This window comes from Eleginops maclovinus, chromosome 2 (genome assembly GCF_036324505.1).
Source record: "Eleginops maclovinus isolate JMC-PN-2008 ecotype Puerto Natales chromosome 2, JC_Emac_rtc_rv5, whole genome shotgun sequence".
Lineage (NCBI taxonomy): Eukaryota > Metazoa > Chordata > Actinopteri > Perciformes > Eleginopidae > Eleginops > Eleginops maclovinus.
Window position 1 is genome coordinate 4024574 of NC_086350.1, and position 23041 is coordinate 4047614.

Here is a 23041-nt window from a genome sequence, read left to right on the forward strand (position 1 = left end):
TCTCTTGCTCTGCCAATTGGAAGGTCAGTGGTTCAATCCCATTCCCATGTCGTCAATAAGTCCAAATGTCCTTGGGCAAGAGGAACGTAGGATTGTCTACGGTATAAAACTGTATTTAAGTTGCTAAAAAACATGTAATGTATAAACTTAATCTGATTGACTCTAACACCAATATTCTTTAACGGTGAATCAGGAAAAAATGAGGAATGTGTAAAACCACTCCCTGTGATTTTACACGTGACTTTAAAACCTTAAAAACTTCATAATTGTAAAGATAAGAGAAATGCTAAACTGCCCAGAAAAACATATCTGGGTTATTAATAAAAGAATCCAGATATATTTGTTGTTTATATTGAAATTAATCTGCCTGATTCCTTGAATTAAATTGATTAAATAATAATAAATAAGCAACACTATTTTCAGGGAACCAGAATGCAAAAAGCTAGGGCACCAGTTCAACCAGTTGGTGTGGAGATATGTTGTTATAGGTATGCTTTGCTGCAGCAACACTAAGGGACTATTATAGGATATCCCAAAAATTCAGCTCTCCAGATTTCTACCTTTTTTTTGTCTTGAAACTGCAGGACTGATGTTCATGAGGCTGACCTGAGGCTTTAATCATTATTTTCAGACGATTAATTAGGAAAATAATGAGCTGATTAATGGAAACTGAAGACGATCTGTACAGTAGGTACAGCCCTGTTCCTCTTCATCTGTAACGTACTCCCCCTACTCTTCCACTTTTCCCTTTTGCTTAGTTTCCCACATGGGAACAACATGCAAGTCTGGGCCTCAATCCCACCCTTTACCGCCCCTACTGACTGCTCAGGTTGCCCTGGTGACAGAGCTCCCGCAGTATGGCACTCACACAATTCAAAGCCAAGTACACACACACACACACACACAGACACACACACACACGCCTTTTAGACAGCCATACATGTTTAATGTGCGTCCACATGAAGCCGTATCTCTGCAGGAACTGCTCTCGGACTGCTGGCCTACTTCTGAAGGCGGCTGCTGGTTCTCCTCTGTGGCTTTAAGGAGAATAACCTAGATTTAGACCGACCCGCCAGGCTGCCTCTGATGAAGTCTGCCCGGTTGGGTTGCAGATATAAACAGAGAGTGGGGACGTTGGAAGTAGAAAGGGAAATATCTGGGTTTAGTATCTGGTGTAAAGCTGTGAAATGTCCAAAATGTTAACGAAAAAATGCAATATTCAAAAGTTAATGTTTCTATAACAATTTAACACATTTGAATCCCAGTTGCGGAGATATCCCAGGCTACAAATCATATTCTGAATACTTTGCAAGGCATATTTGCTTGGTACAGATCTTTAAAATAACACGTTTAACATATTCTTTAATGATGAACCTTGAACCTGATGAGGATTTAGATTCATAATGATCCATCCCTATAATATTGTAATTCATATCTATTGAAGTATAAGTCAAAATAAATCCAGTTAATTGTTATTTATCCTGCAGCTCTTATCTGGTGTGCTGTATTTTGAGTTAGTTTTTGCAGTGCTAAATATATAAGTGAGGTTTCAGGTAAATGGTTAAGAGAAATATCTCCCCTCACAATAGACATGTGACCTTATTGGAGACGGCATTCTTTTTAAATGTAGGGACAGAATCACCTTTTTGCTTCTAGACTGGAAAAACTTGCTATCCCAAAAACCAGCTCATAATTTCATGCAACTCAATATGAAGTGAAAACAAAACGTATCATCCAGTCTTAACTGTCACATACCCACAGACACGGTTCAATAATACTTTATTCTTCACGATTTTTTAGCCAACTTTGAAATATACTTCCTGAGTAATATGGAGCGGCAATGAATTCCGGTTGACCATGGCTCTGTGTGTGACTATCTTCTGTTTCGTATCTGATTCCTTCCGGTTCCTTGTTCTTTGGTTCTTTTGAGTAACATTTCCATCCTCCCCCCCCTGCAGACGGGTTCAGGGAAGACGTACACCATGGGGACGGGCTTCGACGTGAACATCTCAGAGGAGGAGCTGGGCATCATCCCCCGCGCCGTGCACCACCTCTTCAGGGGCATCGAGGAGCGCCGGGAGGCCGCGCAGGAGCAGGGCCGCCCCGTCCCCGAGTTCAAGATCAACGCCCAGTTCCTCGAGGTACACTATGAATGAGTGAATGTTGCATTTTCAAAACCATGTGCATCTTCTGCTGATTTTTCAAATATCTTTCAAACACTACAGCAGCGTTCTGCCGTTTTAACCCCAGGGTTACAGTCAGGTCAGGTACCGGTGTTGGTCGATAAGTCCAGGCCAGCATTTGGTATTCCAGTTCATTTCGAAGGTCAGATCTCTGTGCTGTGAACTTCTTCTACAGCAAACTGGGGAAAGTATTTATGTATGGACCTGGCTTTGTGTAGAGTTTGCACATATTTGGAAGCATATTGCCCTAATTTTTATTGAAAACACTGCAGGGCCTAACACATTCAAACAGTGAAATGAGAGGTACAAACTGGGCCTAAAGGTTGCATATCCAATCAAGGTGAATTTAAATTATAAATAAAAACCCTTGCAATAAAGAAATCATGCAAAAATCAAAGATAGGTTAAACACAGTTGGCAGACCTCCACCATGGCTAATGCTGCATTCAGATGGTCACATTTTTAGAACTTGGGATGCTTATTTTTCTCCTATTTTGGTGAATTTATGAGCTTCAACTCATAACTCAACCCCTCATAAATTCACACAACACATTAAAGCAGTTTGGACCAAGACGGAAAGGGGCAGGGATGAGAAACTCAACCCTGACCTTATTCAGAAAATGATATAGATGCTAAATCTGTGCAGCATTTTGGACTAGCTCGAACTCACTGCTGAGTGTATGTTCTGTAGGAAAGGCTTCCCTGTTTAGCGTGCTCTGTGGAAATGTGTTTCAATTCTGTTTACATTTGGAAATTCGGGGTTTGGACTGCACCTTTGGCAATGAAGAAAGAAGTAAAACTCATATTTACAATGATACCATCTCTGCTTGAATGCAATGTTACAGTAAATCATAGTTCTCATTATTAGGATCCGCCCAAACATTACATTATTCCTTTGTTCATGCTTCACCCGCCCCCAAACATCAAAAACATAAGATGACGTTGACTTTTTACCAGCTTCTTAAATCCAATTACTCAACAAAACAAACAGAGCACTGAGAGCTCCAAAAACACGTAATACAGAAACAGAACAAGGTCATTTCGCTTGTCATAAGTACGAAGATCTGCAAAAAGAACAAGTAAAAATGTGCTTGGTAAGGTGTCTTGGATTAAGATGGGATATTTAGATAGATTTAGATCTTGTAATTGGCTTATTTTGAACTACATTTGAACAGAATCAGGAAATGTTTTGTTAGAAAGTCACCCAGAAATGCTGAAAAGACTTCTGTTTTCTGATGGTAAGTTGGTGATTTTCCATTAGAAATGTAAAAATAAACCTTCCATCTGAGATGCATTGTCTAAAAAGAAGACCCTATATGTCCCTGCCTTGTTACTTCTTAAGTTACGAGGTCTTATATTGAGTGCAAAGACATATTTTGACAAATATACTTGGCAAGATTGGGAGTTTTTATAGTGAGAATGCTCTTTCTCCCACCAGCGTCGGGCTTTACAGAGATGTCACGGGTCGGGCTTATATTGTTGACACCGCTCGTTTAACAGGCTTTGACACCAGCGCTCCATCATTTAGAAAATATCCCCTCTGACAATTGAAGTGCAGCAGCTGTCATCGGGGGGTGGGGGCGGCGGAGCCTCGGTCTGCACAGGAAGAGTTAACGGGAATAATGTGAGGAGACAGTTGTGCCTCCCCATCAGATCCTGACAGCGTACAAATTCCTGAAAAGACCTGACGCTGAGAGCAGGATGAAGTGTGGATCTGCACAGAAATGAAACGCTGGGCAGGTGCTGAGAGTTTATGACACCACGGATAATATTCATATTGTCTGGATCTGACCTTTTTTACACGGCAGTTGTTCAAATCCCTCGAGATTTTTTGGCAAGATGTGAAAAGCTTCCTGTTAACGCCTTCCTGAGACACTTACGCCGAAGTGACACTCTGGCTGTTAAAGCCCTGAAGGACTAGCAGGTGTTTGAGGGTAAAATAAATCACACAGGAAATGTCGCTATGAGCTTATTAGATGTCAGGGAGAAACCTGTGGAGGAGGATTTGCTGATAGCTCACATACAATCAAGCAAATATCGCCAAAGAAATGCAGCAATTTGTTACAGTATTAAGTGCTTTCGGCATTTTTTAAAAACGTTTCTTACCACGTCCCTGTCAATCATCTTACGGAATGAGACCTGAAATATTTATATTTTTTTAATCAGTTAATTTTTAAGAATTTGTGTTTCTTTTATTTCTTTATTAATTAATACTTGTTTTTATTACAGTTTTTTTTCTGGTTGCTTTGATATGATTTACCTGTACACTTAGCAAAAATATGAGCTAATATTCTGAGCAAAGTGCATCTGGTAATGAAATAAGCAGATAAATAAAAACAATAAAATAATGAAGAAAACTTTGAAGAATTTCACTTTGAAAAATCTTTAAAATTTCACAAAATGACCACACTTTTTTTGGGTCACAATGGCCAATTTAAGAACCAAAACATCTGGAGTTGCTGGTCTTTAGCTTGTTTCTAAAAGTGTTCCTAAATGTCATCCAAGATACAAAAGTCAAGAATGTGTTGAATTTGAACCCTTCAGGTTTTTTTATTTAGCTATTATTATGGCCTCAAGAAATAAATCTGACATTTGTGGCTCAACTTATGATCTGCAACATAAAATAAGAGAGGCACCTTAGAATCTGTTTAAACACACATTTTATTGATAGTTTATTAATGTATAATTAATATATAATATATATTAATGTATGTATGTAAGGAAACTTTGCGAGGTCTGGAGCACATGAGCCGGAGAGAAGATAGAGGAACACAGCTTTTATTAAAAGGGATCCATCGGTCTGATTCAAACTATATTTTCCTCCTCTTCTGTAGCTTTATAACGAGGAGGTTCTGGACCTGTTTGACTCGACTCGAGACTCCAGACAGAAATCTCTCATCAAGATCCACGAGGACGCCAGCGGGGGAATCTACACCGTGGGAGTGACGACACGCAGCGTGACCTCCGAGGCCGAGGTAACAGAGCGACTCCAACAAACACAATCTCTTCAGGCATTCTTAATGTTAATGACTTCATTAATTAAAATACTTAACTCAATGATAACCTCTTTCACATCAAGGGGTTTACACCTACACTTATTACTAGTGTAGTATTAAGTCCTGCACTGATGTTCACTTTAAAATGTCAGAGAGTATGGAAGTGTAGAAAAGGATCACAATTCAGATCTCTTTTTGTTGTATTTGTTGGTGGATCTTATGCTCTTGACTAAACTCAAACTCCTGTAAGACAAACAGAGATGAAAATCCTGACTGCTTCTGCCAGACTGTAATCCTTAAAGACTTGACTTCAGATATATAATAAAGTCAGTCGGTCTGTGAATATTTAAAGTGTCTTTCTGTTACCTCTTCAGATGATGCAGTGTCTGAAGCTCGGGGCTCTGTCTCGCACCACAGCCAGCACCCAGATGAACGTGCAGAGCTCTCGCTCTCATGCCATCTTCACCATCCACCTGTGCCAAGTCCGCGTCTGTGCCTCCGACAATGTGAGTCCTTTCTCAGTGTCACCTGGGAATATAATATATGAGGGGAGGACTGGGAGGAAATTCATTATGAAGTATATATGAGTAATAACCATGTCTCCGTCCCTCAGCATGAAGGTGAGACTGATAACAGAGTCTCCAATGGAAACTCAGAGATGGACGAGTACGAGACGCTGACGGCTAAGTTTCACTTCGTGGATCTGGCCGGCTCCGAGCGGCTGAAGAGAACCGGAGCGACAGGAGACCGAGCCAAAGAGGGGATCTCCATCAACTGTGGACTGGTGAGGGGCCTCATCCTCCTCGTTTGTATTAAATAGTCATTCAAATATTATCTTCAGTGATTTTAATGCATGGCGTGAAATATCTGTTCTCTTGGTTCTTGTCCTTGCTGATGTTGCTGTGATGCAAGACGACATTTGAGACTTGATCCGACCATAAAGTACATCAGTATTGAATCCCTCCTGCAGGATGCAAAGTCTCCTGTGTGGTGCAGAGAAGTCAGAGCCAATCATAAACTAGAGTTTGACTGCCATCTAGTGGCTGAATGCAGTAACGACCACGCTGCATCAAAAATGCAACAAGGAAGATGCCGCACAAGAAGTACAAAACCATATGTAGATTTGATTAAATAAAGCCAAAATTGACATGATTTACTTGACAAAGAGAACCTTTTATATGATCTTCACTATAGAGAGCTCTTTCATTATGAATAAATAGTTATTTTTCTTGAAGACTGACTCATTTTTAAGGATTTTAAATCATTTGTAGGATGTTTTTTTGTCCCTATAACCATTATTGCAGATTTACCTCTATTTAATTTAACTTTCTAAAGTATTTTGAGATCTGTAATCCAGATGGAGAAAGTCAAATCGGTCATTTAAACAACAAATAATAAAGAACATCATCAGAAAATGAATTTACTAACAAACGTATTTGGTTATTGATCCGAAAAGAGCAGTCGTTGAATAAAATGCAACAGATATAATCCCTATTTATGAAACTGCTGCATCCCCTTTAATAATTTCCCTCCCCTCTGTTCCTGCAGCTCGCTCTGGGGAATGTAATCAGCGCTCTGGGCGACCGAAGCAAGCGCTCCTCCCACGTGCCTTACAGAGACTCCAAACTCACCCGCCTGCTGCAGGACTCGCTAGGAGGAAACAGGTCGGTGCAATTCTGATTTCACCTTTTTTATTAAGTACTATCTGGGTTACTGTAAACCCGGAGATGTCGTGGGGGTCAGAGGTTTCAAGGATGTTTTATTTTGGTAAATCAGAACTTTATTTTAGAATTTGTCATAACAATATTAATGCAAAAATGAATTTCAAAATAAAGGAACAGAGAAAGGTTAAAAATGAGATTTTTTACTCGTCATAATTGAAGACAGAAAAGGCATTTTTTAAAGTAAAATGAGTGTTAATATGCATTATTTAACCTCACGTTTCCACTATTGGTATTTATCCATTGGTTTGGAAAATGAAGAATATATAGACACTTTAGGATAGTTGAAAAACTATCACCATAAAATGATCAGGTAAACGTCTACGCTTGATTCCACCGTTTAATCAGAATTAAAGCATTAAGCAGCCTGTACAGCACAAATAAGTGGGCATGTTTTTTCTTCTTCTTTTTGAACCAATTTTTCCCCCGAATGAGTCTTAAAACAAACCACTAGATGAAAGCATTTAGTAAAATGAACATTAGTCTTTGTCAGAGTTGAGCAGCTGAAACCAAACCTTAATAAATATCCTCCTCTTCCTCTTCCTCCTCCGTCTCTTTTCAGCCAAACGGTGATGATCGCCTGCATCAGCCCGTCGGACCGAGACTTCATGGAGACGCTGAACACGCTGAAGTACGCCAACAGGGCGCGAAACATCAAGAACAAAGTGATGGTGAACCAGGACAAGGCCAGCCAGCAGATCAGCGTCCTGAGGACGGAGATCGCCCGGCTGCAGATCGAGCTGATGGAGTACAAGACGGTGAGGAGCTCGAGAAAGAATCATTTATTTGATCTTTATTACTTTCTTTAAATAACATGGCATGGCCAATTCTTGTTGCCTATAATAAAACAACCAGAGAACAATTTAGAGTCTGAAATGAATAAATTGCACTCTGATACTCACTGTTATTTCAATGCCTCCTCCTCCTCTCCCCTGCAGGGTAAACGTCTGACAGGCGAGGACGGCGTGGAGAGCTTCAGCGACATGTTCCACGAGAACTCGATGCTGCAGACGGAGAACAGCAACCTGAGGGTGAGGGTGAAGGCCATGCAGGAGACCATCGACGCCCAGAGAGCCAGACTCACCCAGCTGCTCAGCGACCAGGCCAACCAGGTGATCGCCAGGGCAGGTACGATACGCTCGACTATTGGAAAAATACCTCCTGAAAGAAGTCCATTCTGTCTGAGTTAATATAGGTTAGGATGTGCAGGTTTAGATTCACTCAAAAGCCTTTTTTCTCCTCCTGTGTCTCCTTTAAAATCATCTTGACCCGCCTGCAGGTGAAGGTGCAACTGAGGAAATTGGAAACATGATTCAGGGTTACATCAAAGAGATTGAAGACCTCAGGTAAACAAGCCTTCCTCACACATGGGCCTCACTTCTATCATACATTACATACTATACTATATTTTTGCAATGTGGTGTGTGTTTGCTCCATGGCATATTTTCTGCCCTGGGTCATCTATATGTTTTTCCTGTTATCCTCCTCCAGAGCCAAACTCCTGGAGAGCGAGTCGGTGAACGAGAACTTGAGGAAGAATCTGTCCCGAGCCTCCAATCGCCAGTCTCTGTACGGAGGGCCGGCGCTGCTGGCCCCGGAGAAGGAAACCTCTGACATCATCGAACTGGCCAAGAAAGACCTGGAGAAACTGAAGAAACGAGAGAAAAAGAAAAAGAAAAGGTAAAGGACCGACACAAAACATAGATCTAGCATCGAATGCTTTGACTGGAAGTTTTGTTGCAATCGTGCAGACATCACAGTAGATTTCAGATTTCTCAAAGGCACATGAATTACAACTTTACCCCAAAGTTGGTTCGGCTTTTAATGGATTTTAATACAAAATATGGCAGAAGTTAAACTTTTTACATCTGAATGTACATATTTGAAGACAGCTTTGCATTAAATCTTGATTTGCAAACTGAGACAGGTCAGAGCTTTTAGATCTTAGCTTCTAACTGTTTTTTTTTAACTTCATTTAAATGTATTATTTTACTTGGACGGATTCTTTTCAGATTTTTTCCGTATCCATCGTGCCGATATTTTCCAACTCCCTTGTCTGACTGCCAGTTATCCTTTTATTTTCACCCTTATTGCACATCAAGAAACAACATATTATTATATGTTTATGGCCAATAAAGACAGGCCTTTATCCTCGATCAGACTCGTGTAGGAGGGGGTCGAGTTTTCTGCAGGAAACTGAAACCTCCACTCTGCAGAAATAATGAGGCATCTGAGAGGGGATAAAAGTTGGTATTTTGAGTGCAGAGCTTCGTCTGATCCGTCTCCCCTCCACTCTGTCTTCCTTCGTTCATCTCTTGTTTCCTTCCCTGGTTTCGACCCTACCCCCCCCCCCTCCCTGAAGGCTGCAGCAGCTGTTGGAGGACAGAGACAGGGAGGAAAGGGAGGAGGTGGTGGAAGAGGGGGATGACGCCAGGTTTGTCCGAGCTTCCCACCCTCCTGCTGCCATTCTCATCCTCAGCTTCCCTTCCCCTTAATTCATTTTTACTTTGCACAAGTATTGCCCCACCTGGAGTGAACCCCGCTACCATAGAAGCACTTCCCCTCCATAAAACAAAATGTCCAGCACATAATAAGCCTTCATTTCTCTTTCGATCTTCTGCGTGAACCCCTCAGCTAATGTTTTGATCCTTCACGCTGCATCCCTGCTTCCTATTATATATCTGTTTTGTTTTACCTCACTTTTAAAGACAAATAAAAGTGCATTTTGGTCGTCTTATCCAGAAGACTTTGGGTGAAAAACCACTTAAACATTGATACCCCTCTTGGTTTGGATACAGTATTTATCCAACCAATGCGACTCGTGAAATTCACTTCTTTATTTTTCACTTTTTTTTTAGCATTTTTGTTGGTTTTTTTTCAGCCTCCTTCCTTTAAAACATACACTGTCTTTTCCACAAACATAATGCCTTCTCTCATAAAACTGTGAAAAACATCACAGTAAAACGGGTCATTAATATTCACAAGCTTTATTGCTGCACAGTTGGTGTTCATAAAAAAGTGGGTTTGCTGGAAAGACAGTGTTGCCATGCATTGTTTATAAAACATCTGCCTCACTAACTAAAAATTAACACCAGAAAGTTTGTTAAATATGTGTCACGATACTGCTGGAGATGTATGTTTTCAGATCAGCTGCAGTGGATCATTGGGAGTTTCTGATTTGTATTTTGTCTGACTCTTTCAGTGCCAACAAGGAGGAGGTTCCCGACAACGAGCAGGAGAAAGGCACCGAGAAGGAGATGACGGAGCGGGGCAACGAGGAGGCAGAAATTGTACGAATGAATTCCCCGTTTTATCTTTACATTGAACGTGAGTGCCTTTTGGATATTAAATGATTGGTATATTATCTTGTAGGAGGGCCAGGAAGGCAGCGACCACGAAGAAGGAGAAGAGGACGAGGATGAAGAGGAAGAGGAGATGGAGGTGGAGGAGAGCTCCGATGATTCTGACTCTGAATCAGATGAGAAAGGTATGATGTGTTCAGTCTCTCACTCTTTCACTTTACTTCTGATTCTCCACCAGGGGGAGCTGTTTAACCACATCTGACAGACCATTCACTCTCCAACCAGCAGCACACTCAGTGTAATGTGTTTGTGTGACTTTCTCAACTACATTTGAGCTGATCAGTTGTTTAAATTTACCCAAGATGCATTAAAGAACACTTCTCAATGCCAGATAAGGAGCAATAAATGTGGATGGTACATTTATCTTAATTCTAGGTTGTCTTTTTGCAACGTTTATACTTAAACATGTGCTATAAATTCAAGATTGAAGGGCTTTCTTTTCATACGCACCACAGCTACAGCCTAGGACGTTCGCAATGAAAATCTTAAGTGAATAAATATTATTTTAAGTCAGATAAAATCCCTTCAAATCACCATGTACTTCAACCTAATCAAAAACAAAAACAATGGTAAGTTCATTTATTCAGCATGTGTAAGTTTGTGAATACTATTTGTATCCACTGTGGAAAATTCAAATACTATATATAATAAATACTTCTTCAACCATCAACTGATAGCATACCTACATTTTATCATACAAAAAGTAACAGAAAAGGTTATTAATCTGATGTTTTCTTTCCCACAGAGAACTTCCAGGCGGATCTGGCCAACATCACCTGTGAGATCGCCATCAAGCAGAAGCTGATCGACGAGCTGGAGAACAGCCAGCGGCGGCTGCACACGCTGAAGCAGCAGTACGAGCAGAAGCTGATGATGCTGCAGTGCAAGATCAGAGACACCCAGCTGGAGAGGGACCGCGTCCTGCAGAACATGAGTAAGGCCAGCAGGGGGGGGGGGGTGCTGACTCAGTGGGAGGAGAATGTAACCAATGTTTTCTTAAAGAGGCCCCATTATGCTTTTAGGAGTTTCCCTTTCCTGTAGTCTGTTATAGAGGTGTCAGTGCATGTAAATGTTCTGCAAAGGCTAAAATCCACCCCCCCCCCTGCCTGAAACGCCTCCATTAGACTCCTTTGTTTACTTCCTGAACACAGTGACATCACTATGTAATACCTGCGGTTCTATTTGCTAGCGCTCTAACACATTGTACATGATAGAATAAGAGGCGGGACATCTCTAAGCGGTGGACCAATCACAACAGAGCTGGCCACCTAACCAATCAGAGCAGACTTTTGCAATTTGTTTTCACAGTGGGAAGAATATTGTACATTTATTCACTAAAATGCATTAATCCAATCGTGTTCAGGCAGTTTGGATAAAAACACACAAAATGTGTACTTTGCTTTTAAAGTCTGTGCCTTTTGATCAGTTCAAGATATTTACGTTCTTCCATGTCCTGCTTTGATTTGGAATATATGAAATGATACCGTTATGTTTGATAGCGGGTTTTATTCTGTACTAATGAAGGAGACTTTATGTTCTTCAGAGGGTCCTTCAAAGTGAGCTCTCTCCGCCCGCAGACAGACAATGACAGTTTATATTTAGCAGCACTAATGGATCAGAGGGTGGAGGAGTTTCAGCTCGTCTTATTACAAAAAGACATTTTCTGACAGCTGAAGGTCTAGGTTTCAGTTTCAAATTATTACAGGAAAATATGTTTGTATCAAGAACGCATTTTAGGCACTAAATCAACATCTCTCCCACATGAACAGTGATTGTGTTATGTACCATTTACACTTCTTACAGCATTCAGTTCTTTAAGGTATTTGTGTTGCTCCTTCTCAGACACCGTGGAATCGGGCACGGACGAGAAGTCTCGTAAGATAAAGACCGAGTACGAGAAGAAGCTGAGCGTGATGAACAAGGAGCTGCAGAAGCTGCAGTCGGCGCAGAAGGAGCACGCCCGCCTGCTGAAGAACCAGTCGCAGTACGAGAAGCAGCTGAAGAAGCTGCAGATGGACGTGGCCGAGATGAAGAAGACCAAGGTGGGATTCTTAGGGCTGCATCAGAAATTTGGACATGTTGGACTGAATTTAGCTTCTTTTTTTTCTGCCATGTGACTCTCAACTATCTCTCCTGTCAATCTCCATTTCACTTACCCTATTTAAAAACGACCTAAACTACATAAGCTAAAGTAATGAAAGTAGGCTTCACTTGTTGCAGACAGAAGTCGAACGACACGGGAAAAAGTAAAGACGGATGATTAAAGAAATGCTCCAAATGATTTTTCTCAACTTCATCTGAATATTGAGTCAGTTTGAAGATATTTGCGTATTATATTATATGAATATTTGCTCTTTTTTAAATGATTACTCTAGGTGCGTCTCATGAAGCAGATGAAGGAGCAGCAGGAGAAGAACAGGATGAACGAGTCTCGCAGAAACCGAGAAATCGCAACACTAAAGAAAGACCAGCGCAAGCAGGAGGTTAGCGGCCTCTACCTACTCTTATCCGTTTACTACGATTGCATCTTAATTAATCTGAGCTACAGGTTTTATTCTTCTCATCGAACCTTTTAAAAACTGTGGTTGTGTTACAGCACCAGCTGAAGTTACTGGAGGCTCAGAAGAGGCAGCAGGAGCTCATCCTGAGGAGGAAGACTGAGGAGGTGAGCAGGAACACACTGTTTCTCGACAATTGACCACCTTTCACGTATTTCTTCAGACAAATTTCTGACGACAAGTGCAAAACATTTAACCTAGCAAATTAAAAAGCCATCTTGCCGCATTGTAATCATAATAGTGCATTGAGCTGCATCTTTTCGATAAGTTGTACTGACAATTCAGTGAGCAACATGGGATTATTCATCACATATTTCTGTTTTAATAATGACAGTTTTAATCTAAAGATCTTTCAAAGTAAAATAAAGCGCTAGTAAAATGTTTGGCTAGTTCAAAGCTAATGAACCTGCTGATTCTTTGCTAGTCTCTAATGAATCTTCACGGTTTATTGCGCTTATTGTAAGTGACTTTGGATAAAAGCGCCACCTTAATATAATAAATGTAATGTTATGTCATTTAATCTGTCATTAAATATCAAATTTAGCTTCCCAGGGAAACCACTTGCATTTTTTGCACTTCAATGTTTACGCTAGCTCCAAATTTCATTGACATTTGAATATTATAAGCCATCTATTAACTTATTTTAATTAAATTAACTTTACTCATTTTCTAAAGTCCCTCGCTACTTGAGAAACCCTGTGTTACGTCCAGCAGTGGCTCAGTCAGTAGGGGCTTGGACTGGGAATCGTAGGGTCAGCGATTCAAGTCCCCGAACAGACTTGAAATATGGAAAGTGGACTGCTACTTGGAGAGGTCCCAGTTCACCTCCTAGGCCCTGCTGTGATTCGCAGCAAGGCACCGGACATCTCCAATCCCCCCTCCCCATTGCTCCCCGGGCGCTGCACGATAGCTGCCCACTGCTCCTAGCACTAGGATGGGTTAAATGCAGAGGACAAATTTCACTGTGTGTGCTCTGCTGTGTGCATGTATGTGACAAATAAAGAGGGTTTCATCCTCCCATTCTATCTATCTATCTACCTATATATGTTACGTAGTGTTTGTAGAGATACTTGTAATTCATTATGGATGCTGTTATACATGTGTTTTGGTTTTTCCGCTCCCCTGGTACTCACGGTTCTGTGTGTGTGTCAGGTGACGGCTCTGAGGAGGCAGGCCCGGCCCACCTCGGGAAAAGTGGTGCGGAAGTTCAACATGTCTGATCCGGTGCAGGACTCCACCTACAGACCTCCATCTGGACGGCTGTACTCCTCCGGCAACGCTGCTCCCAACGGCACCCGGTGAGTCTGACAGAGCCAGAGAGGAGAGTGGCTAAATATAGTTTGTTTTTGTGAAGCCAAGAAAGGCCAGGTTTTCCCCTGTAGCGTGGAAGCAAGACACTTAACACCTGCTCCATTGAAGTGGAAAATAAAATCCTCTAAAAGTGTAACTTGGGTGTAAATGACTTTTAGTTTTGGATTTGTTTTCACATTATTATTTAAGTTATGTTTTCTTCCTAATTCATCATCAGACACTGCATCTGACACATGTTAATGAGTTAATTGACATCATTAATGTGCTTAAATCCATGCTGCTGTGTGTGCAGGTCTTCCTACAGGCGCTCGGGGATTTTATCCACCAGAATCGCTCGCAACAAGTGGCAGTCTCTGGAGCGCAGGATCACCGACGTCATCATGCAGAGGATGACCATCTCCAACATGGAGGCCGACATGAACCGCCTCCTCAAGGTAACGCCGTCGCAGGGTGTAGCTATATTTCAAATGTCTGGATCTATCACGTACTATTGATGGATATCTAGTGTTGAATTAACCTGTCTTCTCCATAGTTTCTGTTGGATAACTGGACTCACACTGTACATTTGACATTTATATTGAGTTTAGCGTTCCATTCCTTACACACTTAATGTATATAATATCCTGCTTTATATTTTGTATAAGTCTTTATTCCGATATGTGTATCTTCTACTTTTTTAATGCTATTCAATTTCTATTGAGATGTTTGCATTTTGAATTGTTTATTTCTAGTCTTTTAATTTGACTGTGTTTAATGCCTTGTGTTTTTATGCTGCTGCAACGCAAACATTTCCCAAATTGGGATCAAAAAAGTACTCTATCCATCCGTCCATCCGTCTGTCTGTCTGTCTGTCTGTCTGTCTGTCTGTCTGTCTGTCTGTCTGTCTGTCTGTCTGTCTGTCTGTCTGTCTGTCTGTCTGTCTGTCTGTCTATCCATCTATCTACACATCCATCTATTCATCTGTCTGTCTGTCTGTCTGTCTGTCTGTCTGTCTGTCTGTCTGTCTGTCTGTCTGTCTGTCTGTCTGTCTGTCTGTCTGTCTGTCTGTCTGTCTGTCTGTCTGTCTGTCTACACATCCATCCATCCATCCCTGTCTGTCTGTCTGTCTGTCTGTCTGTCTGTCTGTCTGTCTGTCTGTCTGTCTGTCTGTCTGTCTGTCTGTCCGTCTATCTACACATCCATCCATCCCCCTCTGTCTGTCTGTCTGTCTGTCTGTCTGTCTGTCTGTCTGTCTGTCTGTCTGTCTGTCTGTCTGTCCGTCTATCTACACATCCATCCATCCATCCATCCCCCTCTGTCTGTCTGTCTGTCTGTCTGTCTGTCTGTCTGTCTGTCTGTCCATCCATCTATATCTATGAAGGCACCCAAAAAATCCCCTCCATCTTGAAAACATAATCTGGAATTGAAGAGGCTTTAGAAGAGTTTGGAAGATGTCTGAGGGACGTGTCGACTTGTCTTTTCATTTGAACTCTGCCATTTAAAACTGAGGGGTTGTTTAAATGTCATTTTCATATATCATGTCAAATTCTGAGGACTTTACCTCCTGCTACATCATCTTGTTTCACAACACAAAATGAAAACCTGGCATATAATCTTTTTTCATCAGAATCAGAATACCTTCATTTGTCCCACAGAGGGGAAATGTAAATTTGTGACAGCAAGTACAGAGCCAAAGATAGATCAATCCAGAAGCATGCATACAAATATTAAAAGCTTCAACTAGAAATGACACAATTTACAAAACACACATTTAGTGCCAGTAACAGTTTAACGATGTAGCATCCATGTGAAAGGATTAAAGCTGGAAGTATATATTGCACAGCTACATGTTTTTATTGCACTATATTTCAGTTTTTAACTTACATTTATGGAAAAGCCTGGGACCTAAGATTTTAGTTTCCAAAAACTACGCTGTAATTGACAGTCTCCAACAACGCCTTTGATTGTTGAATCTGCAACATTCACCTCGTTCACATTTAGAAAGTACTCCCTTTTTTTCGCGTGTGTTTGTAGCAACGAGAGGAGCTCACCAAGCGTAAGGAGAAGGTGATCCGGAAGAGGGAGCGGCTGTCGAAGGAGGGGCCGGACGTGGAGAAGGCGGTGTTGCCGATCAACGAGGAGGTGGAAGCGCTGACGGCCAACATCGACTACATCAACGACAGCATCGCAGACTGTCAGGCCAACATCATGCAGATGGAGGAAACCAAGGTGAGAGAGGCTGACAACTTTAGGAACTGGAAGCTTAAAAGTTTATATACTTTAGGTTATTATTTTAAACAAACAGAAGTCCTCGTTGATGTTTCTTTGTTGTCGTTTTTGTGTGAATTTATGCTGTAATTGGGTGACCCTGTTCTCCAGGAGGAGGGCGACACAGTGGATATTTCCGCAGTGATCGGCTCCTGCACATTGAATGAAGCTCGCTTTCTGTTGGATCACTTCATGACGATGGCAATCAGCAAGGTACCAGCCCATAATAATAACACCCGTATAACATGTCTGTCATTTCACCTGCTTCAAAGCAAACTTGGATACTAAAAACGTATCACATTTATGTCATACCCTTTGTGTGTGTCCTCCTCAGGGCCTGCAGGCGTCTCAGAGGGAGTCCCAGGTGAAGGTGATGGAGGGCCGGCTGAAGCAGACGGAGATCACCAGCGCCACGCAGAACCAGCTGCTCTTCCACATGCTGAAGGAGAAGGCCGAGTTCAACCCGGAGCTGGACGCCCTGCTGGGGAACGCTCTGCAAGGTAACGACGGCATGTGTGAGGGTTCGGATTGTGGTGGAAAGGAGGACCCAAAACACGGACCAGACCTCCCGCCTACCTCCTGGAAGTTTCCTTTATATCAGATATATAAGATTCTGATTAGGGGTTATTGTGGTTCTCCTTTTCTATGATTTAATCTGCCACTAAATATGCATTTCCACCATTTGCTGTAAAGCTTTTGGGCTTCCAGGAAGTGGACTGGGTTACTGGTGAAATGCATGATGGGTCTTTTGACATGCTCTGCCTGTTGCCTTCTGCTGAATAGAAGCTGGCCTATTTATTATCCCTAAAAAAAAGATTGTGTAAAACAAATCTTAAAAGTGTTATAATTTGGTTAATTTTACTGAATATTTTACGACAAAAATCTTTGTAATTTATTCCCAGCTTCTGTTCAGCCGGACGCTTTGTTTACAGTAGCTGCACTTTATTTTGTTTGGATAGAATTTCGGGGGACAGTGTTTTTGATTTGTGCATTGCCTTTTGTTTCTGTTCCCCCACGTTTTTTTTGTTTCCTTATGTTTTCACAGAGCTAGGTAACATCCCGGCTGGTAAGTGAACCACGTTAGCCTCTCCTCTGTGTTTATGAATGCATGGATCCTTCTCCCTTTGCACAAAAACTAACTGAACGTTAACAGGTGCATGAGATGCAATGCAACCAAGGCTTCCCTCCATCTGTCCATCTGACCTCCACCTTCCCCTTCCCCCTCATCTGGATACACCAGGGTCCAATTCCAAACTGACCCCTGCACACTCCCACTTCATCCCAGCTCAATGAGGCTCCTTCTTTAGGGTGTTGAATGCATATAATACAGCAACGAGTTTCTGCGGGAACTCCCCTTTTTCCAGCAGAAACGGGAACTGTTGTAACTTCCCGATTGTGATGTAGTGCCGTGGTCTTTCCTCGGACATTTCCATGTGGGTTCAATCCCAGCCCAACATGTCGATGTATCCCTGAGCGAGATACCTAACTCCAAGTTGCTCCCGATGCTCCAACGGTGCGTGTGAATGTGTGTTAGCTTCCTTGAGCAGATGGCACATTGCTCTGTGAGACTGATGTGGTTGTAAGTGCTTTATAAGTACAGTAGGGTCCGTTTTGGAATTGGGCCTCCTCCTCTTCCTCCTCCAGAGCCACCATGCTTTAGCACCCTGCTAACCCAGGAACCCCCCCCCCCCCCCCCTCCACAGGAAGCCTTCAACATGGATGTTTTAGCTCGGTCACACCCTGTAGGTCAGCTGACCCCCATCGGGAGCATCGGACTCACGACTCCTCTCCCTCCTCCCTGTTGTCTGATATCTACCTGTCTCTGTATAACCCCGACCCCGCCCACCTGGCTGACATCTGACCTCTGACCTTTTCCACCTATCTGACCCTTCAGTGAGGACCGAGTCTCGATTTAAACAGCATGGTTGCCCGCTTACATCGCCCTCATCTGCTTCCCTTGATCACCTTTTCTACATCCATTTCAAGCAGCTATCTTTAAAGAAAAAGAGTAACGCCTCTCAGTGCGAGTTAGGGAGCCGTGTGAGGAAGTCATTTCCTCAGCAAAGAGGGTTTACTCTCAACATTAATATTATTTATGAACCTCTTTCTGACAGACAACGGGGACGATAGCAGCAGTGATGAGTCAGCACAGAGCCCGTCTGCTGATGGAAGGTAATTTATTAATGTCTCATACATATGCTATTGTCTTTATTGTGCCTTTCTAGTGTTAACTGCATGTTAAGTCGGGTTATTGTATATTTATTTAGTTTGAGTTTTTGTTACACATTGTGTAGTTTAGGTCTTTTTTACTGTTTATGTTAATCTCATGTTTTGTCGGATTATTTTACATTTATGTTGTTTTTTTTCACGTGAATTTTTGTTGTTAAAAGGGCTTTTATGTTACGTGGTGTAAATCTTAAATCAGAATTTAAGTTGATGTTTCTTTTATACATTTATGAATCTAATTTTATACATTTTATTTCATTTATCCTCTGTGGCTGCAACATAAAAGTATTTTTCAAAATGTGTATTTTAAGTAATGCTTTTATTACATGATGTTAAGTTAAAATGTATAAAGATAAACATATCTCTATAACTACTGTTGGAAATGTTCGTTTATTTGAAGCCCAGGAGTCGGTTTAAAAGAAAGAAAGCAAATCTCCTTTAAAAGTTATAAAAGGAGTGTTTAATAAAAGATGCAGTAGTAGGTTTTACAAAGGTTTCACAGCTGTGGCCCTAAAGCTCAATACACACTTGAACAGGCCCAAAACATGAATAGAATTCACGAGGTGTTCACTGTCCGAGGGTCCGAGCAAAAAGAGACCGCTCCCTGTGTTGCATTGCTCTTTGTCCAGAGGTCGCCTCTTCCTATTGGTCGCTTCAAGTCGTATCAGTACTTCCGGTCAGTTCGGTGTATACGTGGCATAGGGTCATCTCCCTCTTTAGGGTATTACAGCGGCAATAAGGAGAATTAATCATTGTGTGTTTTATGTATAACACCACAAGAGATTCCCCTATTCACCCTGTATTTACATTCCGCTCGTTGAGGAAAACAACGCTCAAACCCGCAGCTTTCCTCCGTCCGGCCTCAAGCGCCATCAATGTTGTATACATCCGGTTGCGAATTGACCATTTCAAAATAAGTCGGTGTTGCGGTTACTCGGAATATTGATTATTATCTCTTACACTACAGATTATTGATATGTGTATAATTACATTTAGCTTATTTTCTTCTATTTTAATGTCATTTCTTTTTGTGTAATGCCTTTTGTCATGAAATTTGGGATGATTTAATTGGACCTTTTATATAAAAATGTGCTTTGTGTGTTTTTACAGAATGCCATATATTTATTAATCCTCTACATATAAAGCCTTTATTCTCCGTTCAGCAGCTTGACATCAGACCTCATGAAACTCTGTGGAGAGACTAAAACGAGGAGCAAGGTAAAGCAACGCCTGATCTTCTGCATGCACCAGCACTCTCCACTTCCTGTCTTCATTCCCTCTCCTCTGTGCTCCTCAGGCTCGCAGGAGGACCACCACCCAGATGGAGCTGCTGTACGCTAACAGTGACTCCGCCCCCGACGCGGCCCCTTCAGACTTCTCCGCCCCGATGCTGCCGTTAGCAGAAACTCCAGATGGGGGGGGAGACATGGAGACGTCAGGCTCATCAGTCAGGGACTACAGCGCTCTCTCCCCCGGCTTTTCCTCTAAAATGGGCAGCATGTAAGTCCAGGCCCGGCACTTTGTCTCTAACACAATAATCACCACTTCCTCCCTCCCTCCCTCCCTCCTTCCGTCCCTCATGCATGTTTGATGTTGCTGCTCTGCTTCAACTCATTTTGTTTCACATTATTCATGAGCATCCTTACATCAGATGGCCATACCTTCACGATTAACATTTATTTGGCTTATTTATTGCTGTCCGCTGCTAAATCTGCCTTTTTTAATTCAAAGCAAAACGACTAACCGGACCGCTTTAACTTGCTTTTGAAACTCTTAAGTGCACATTGACTTGTATGTAAAATAAAAAAGCCTTGGCTAACAGGGATCTATCAGCACATACAGTAAAATATCCTAGCGTAGCACCAGTAGTTAAACATGAGCTTGGCGAAGAAAGACCAGAGTTTTGGGACTTCAGGTAAACGTGTTTCCGTGTGTTTTGCATCCCTTCATCATCATGTCGAGTTTGTTTCTCATGCTTCTGTTGTTTTATCGTTATTTTTTGTGCACTGTGTCTGTGTTGTCTGTGGGTAACTTTATGAAACGAGCAGTAATGGCTCCAGAGCTTCGTCAGCGGAGAGGCGAGCGCCGGAGCCGTCGCCGCTCTCTCGCAGGAAGACGTATGACAAGGCTCACGCAGCGGCCGAAAGGGCAAAGGTCAAGGAGATTAAACAGTAAGAGCCGGAGAAAAAATAAATACAATTCACTTCAACTCTACTAATACTCTCTCGGATTTTCCTGCTTTTTTACGAAGCATGTGGTCTCAAACAAATGCCTGGTGTAATGACCTCTGACCTGACAAGTTCTCTGCTGAATTTAAAGTCTTCCTTCCTCACTTTCTATCCAGTATTTGGGACTCAAATTCAGTGTTCAACTTGCTCTGCTGCTGATGATACGCACTTCTATTTATTGATTCCTGTTCTTTCCCTTTCTGCGTCTTATCAGTGGATTATCGTGAATGGGAGCATGTGCCGAATGTGACATCTGTTGATAGAATTGACCGTGCAATTCGGAGAAAATCTAATTATTTTTCGATCAAATACCCCAATATTGACTTTCCAACATTATTTGAAGGTTTGACTATAGATGAGACTAACAACTACGTCACTTCCTGGCGAAATGATGTCCCCGCCCACTTTCGGGGGGAAATAATGCATCAGAGCGAAGAGGAAAATAATAGTGTCTTCAAGTCTTAAAGCTGCTGAGTCATATATTGCACCTCAAACAACAAATAAATCCAGAGCTCTGGTTTCTTTACTTCCTCTCCAGAAAAAAGGAGAGTCAAAGAAAGGATGTAATTCAGAAACCTCAGTGTCAGCCTGCTGCCTGATACTCATCCTCCAGCAGACTGACCGGACATCATTTCCCTATTGATTTAATTAAACTATAAATCGCAGATCATCGATCTCCCATGACATTTTTTTATAGTTTGCCTGTCTGACCATCATAATTGGGCTTTTTGTAGATAAAAAAAGCACGGCCATCTGAATTTTTTGATGTGATTGCCGAAAACTTCAGAATCTGTACTGACTGCCACTCAAAAGAAGGGGAATGTTTTCCCCCAAAAGTGGGCGGGACCGTAATTTAGCCAGGAAGTGACGTAGGTGTTACTCTCATCTATTGGTGCTTTCCAAATACATTTTGACAAATCATCATCGGGATTGTGAATATAATGGCTGAGTCAGTCAAAGCAAGAAATCAATCAGCTAGACCAGTCGGGTAAGTTAGTAAAAATGACATCGCTTCACTGCAATCATTTGACCCTATTAGTGTGTGAGTGTGTATGGGTTTGATCATATTTGAGTACTAAATATTGCTGCATTCGTGTCATATGGCATACAGGAGAAACTGTCACTCAGATGCACAGTACTCTGATCCTCTGAGGGACTTATCAATTTGCATGCAGCTGAATACCGTAGCTCATTTTATGGCATGGCATTCATAGTCACAGATTTATAGGGAACATCTTGAATTCCTACATACAGATTGTACATTGTTTAGGAGTTTGAGCCTCTATTGATTATGGATAGTAGATAAAGACAGGAATCAGGATTAAAAGTCCCTTACTAGACCCTAACCAGGGACCCTTTAAATGCATGATATATGTATTTAACATAACGCTTAAAGGATACACAATTAACCTTTGGAAACCTAGGGCTATTCCAACTAATAATCTAAGAATATTTTACATTTACATCCATTTCTTGGTGCATAAGAGCCTCTAGCTAGCTTGGGTTTAGTTGGATTTAAACTGCGTTGATATATAGTGGATTGTGCTAGTCTTGAAATGATTTACGCACCAAGAATGTGCTCTAAATCAATGTTCTCTCCTATTTCTTGATTTGAAATGTTTTGTCTTATAAAGGTGACTTGAATTTGAGTTTGACCCTGCTACTGAATCCCTGGAATAAATTATGCTTTTAGGTAAAAACACAAAAGGCAATTTAAAGACATAAGGCTTCCCAGTAGACTAAAAGAAGATTAGTTTTTCATGCTAAATGAATTTGGTGCTTTTGCGTGATTATTTTTGGGAGAAATAGTTCATAGATTAAATCCAATAATCGATTTGTCTTAAGACGATGACATCACTATGGCACATTTCTTTGCACATCTCTGGTAAATCAGGAACTTTAAAAACTCGACACGACTTGACAGAATGATACTGTCTTGAATTAATAGAGCACATTGAACAAGAAACCCCGGTAATGATGTAGCTTCAGATGAGCAGGAACGTGTGAACACTTCCCTGTCCTGACAGTTTTCTCTCGTATGCAAGAACGCAGCATATGCGTCTCCCTTCTGTGTCCTCGCAGTCCTCCCACTCTGCTGCCAGCAGTGTGTAAACAGCTCAGCACACACTTTAATTATGCTGCAGCTTAATTGGCACCCCCGCTGTCTTCCTCCACAGCCCCGTCATCAGGAACCTGCAGAGCAGCCCACC

The 23041-nt window shown here is 41.7% G+C and overlaps 1 protein-coding gene across 1 annotated transcript in view; it reads left to right on the forward strand.

The window, feature by feature from the left end:
* kif21a (kinesin family member 21A) overlaps positions 1-23041 on the forward strand; it is a 57139-nt gene that overhangs the window by 21688 nt on the left and 12410 nt on the right. Inside the window, 26 exon segments of the mRNA XM_063909988.1 lie at positions 1959-2141; positions 5017-5157; positions 5553-5684; positions 5792-5962; positions 6727-6842; positions 7462-7657; positions 7838-8027; positions 8179-8245; positions 8391-8579; positions 9262-9333; positions 10102-10189; positions 10272-10386; positions 11007-11195; positions 12104-12303; positions 12637-12744; positions 12858-12926; positions 13972-14117; positions 14423-14564; positions 16144-16338; positions 16489-16590; positions 16712-16877; positions 17423-17443; positions 18492-18549; positions 19767-19821; positions 19901-20103; positions 20652-20774. Coding sequence (XP_063766058.1) covers positions 1959-2141; positions 5017-5157; positions 5553-5684; positions 5792-5962; positions 6727-6842; positions 7462-7657; positions 7838-8027; positions 8179-8245; positions 8391-8579; positions 9262-9333; positions 10102-10189; positions 10272-10386; positions 11007-11195; positions 12104-12303; positions 12637-12744; positions 12858-12926; positions 13972-14117; positions 14423-14564; positions 16144-16338; positions 16489-16590; positions 16712-16877; positions 17423-17443; positions 18492-18549; positions 19767-19821; positions 19901-20103; positions 20652-20774 — 3437 coding nt within the window.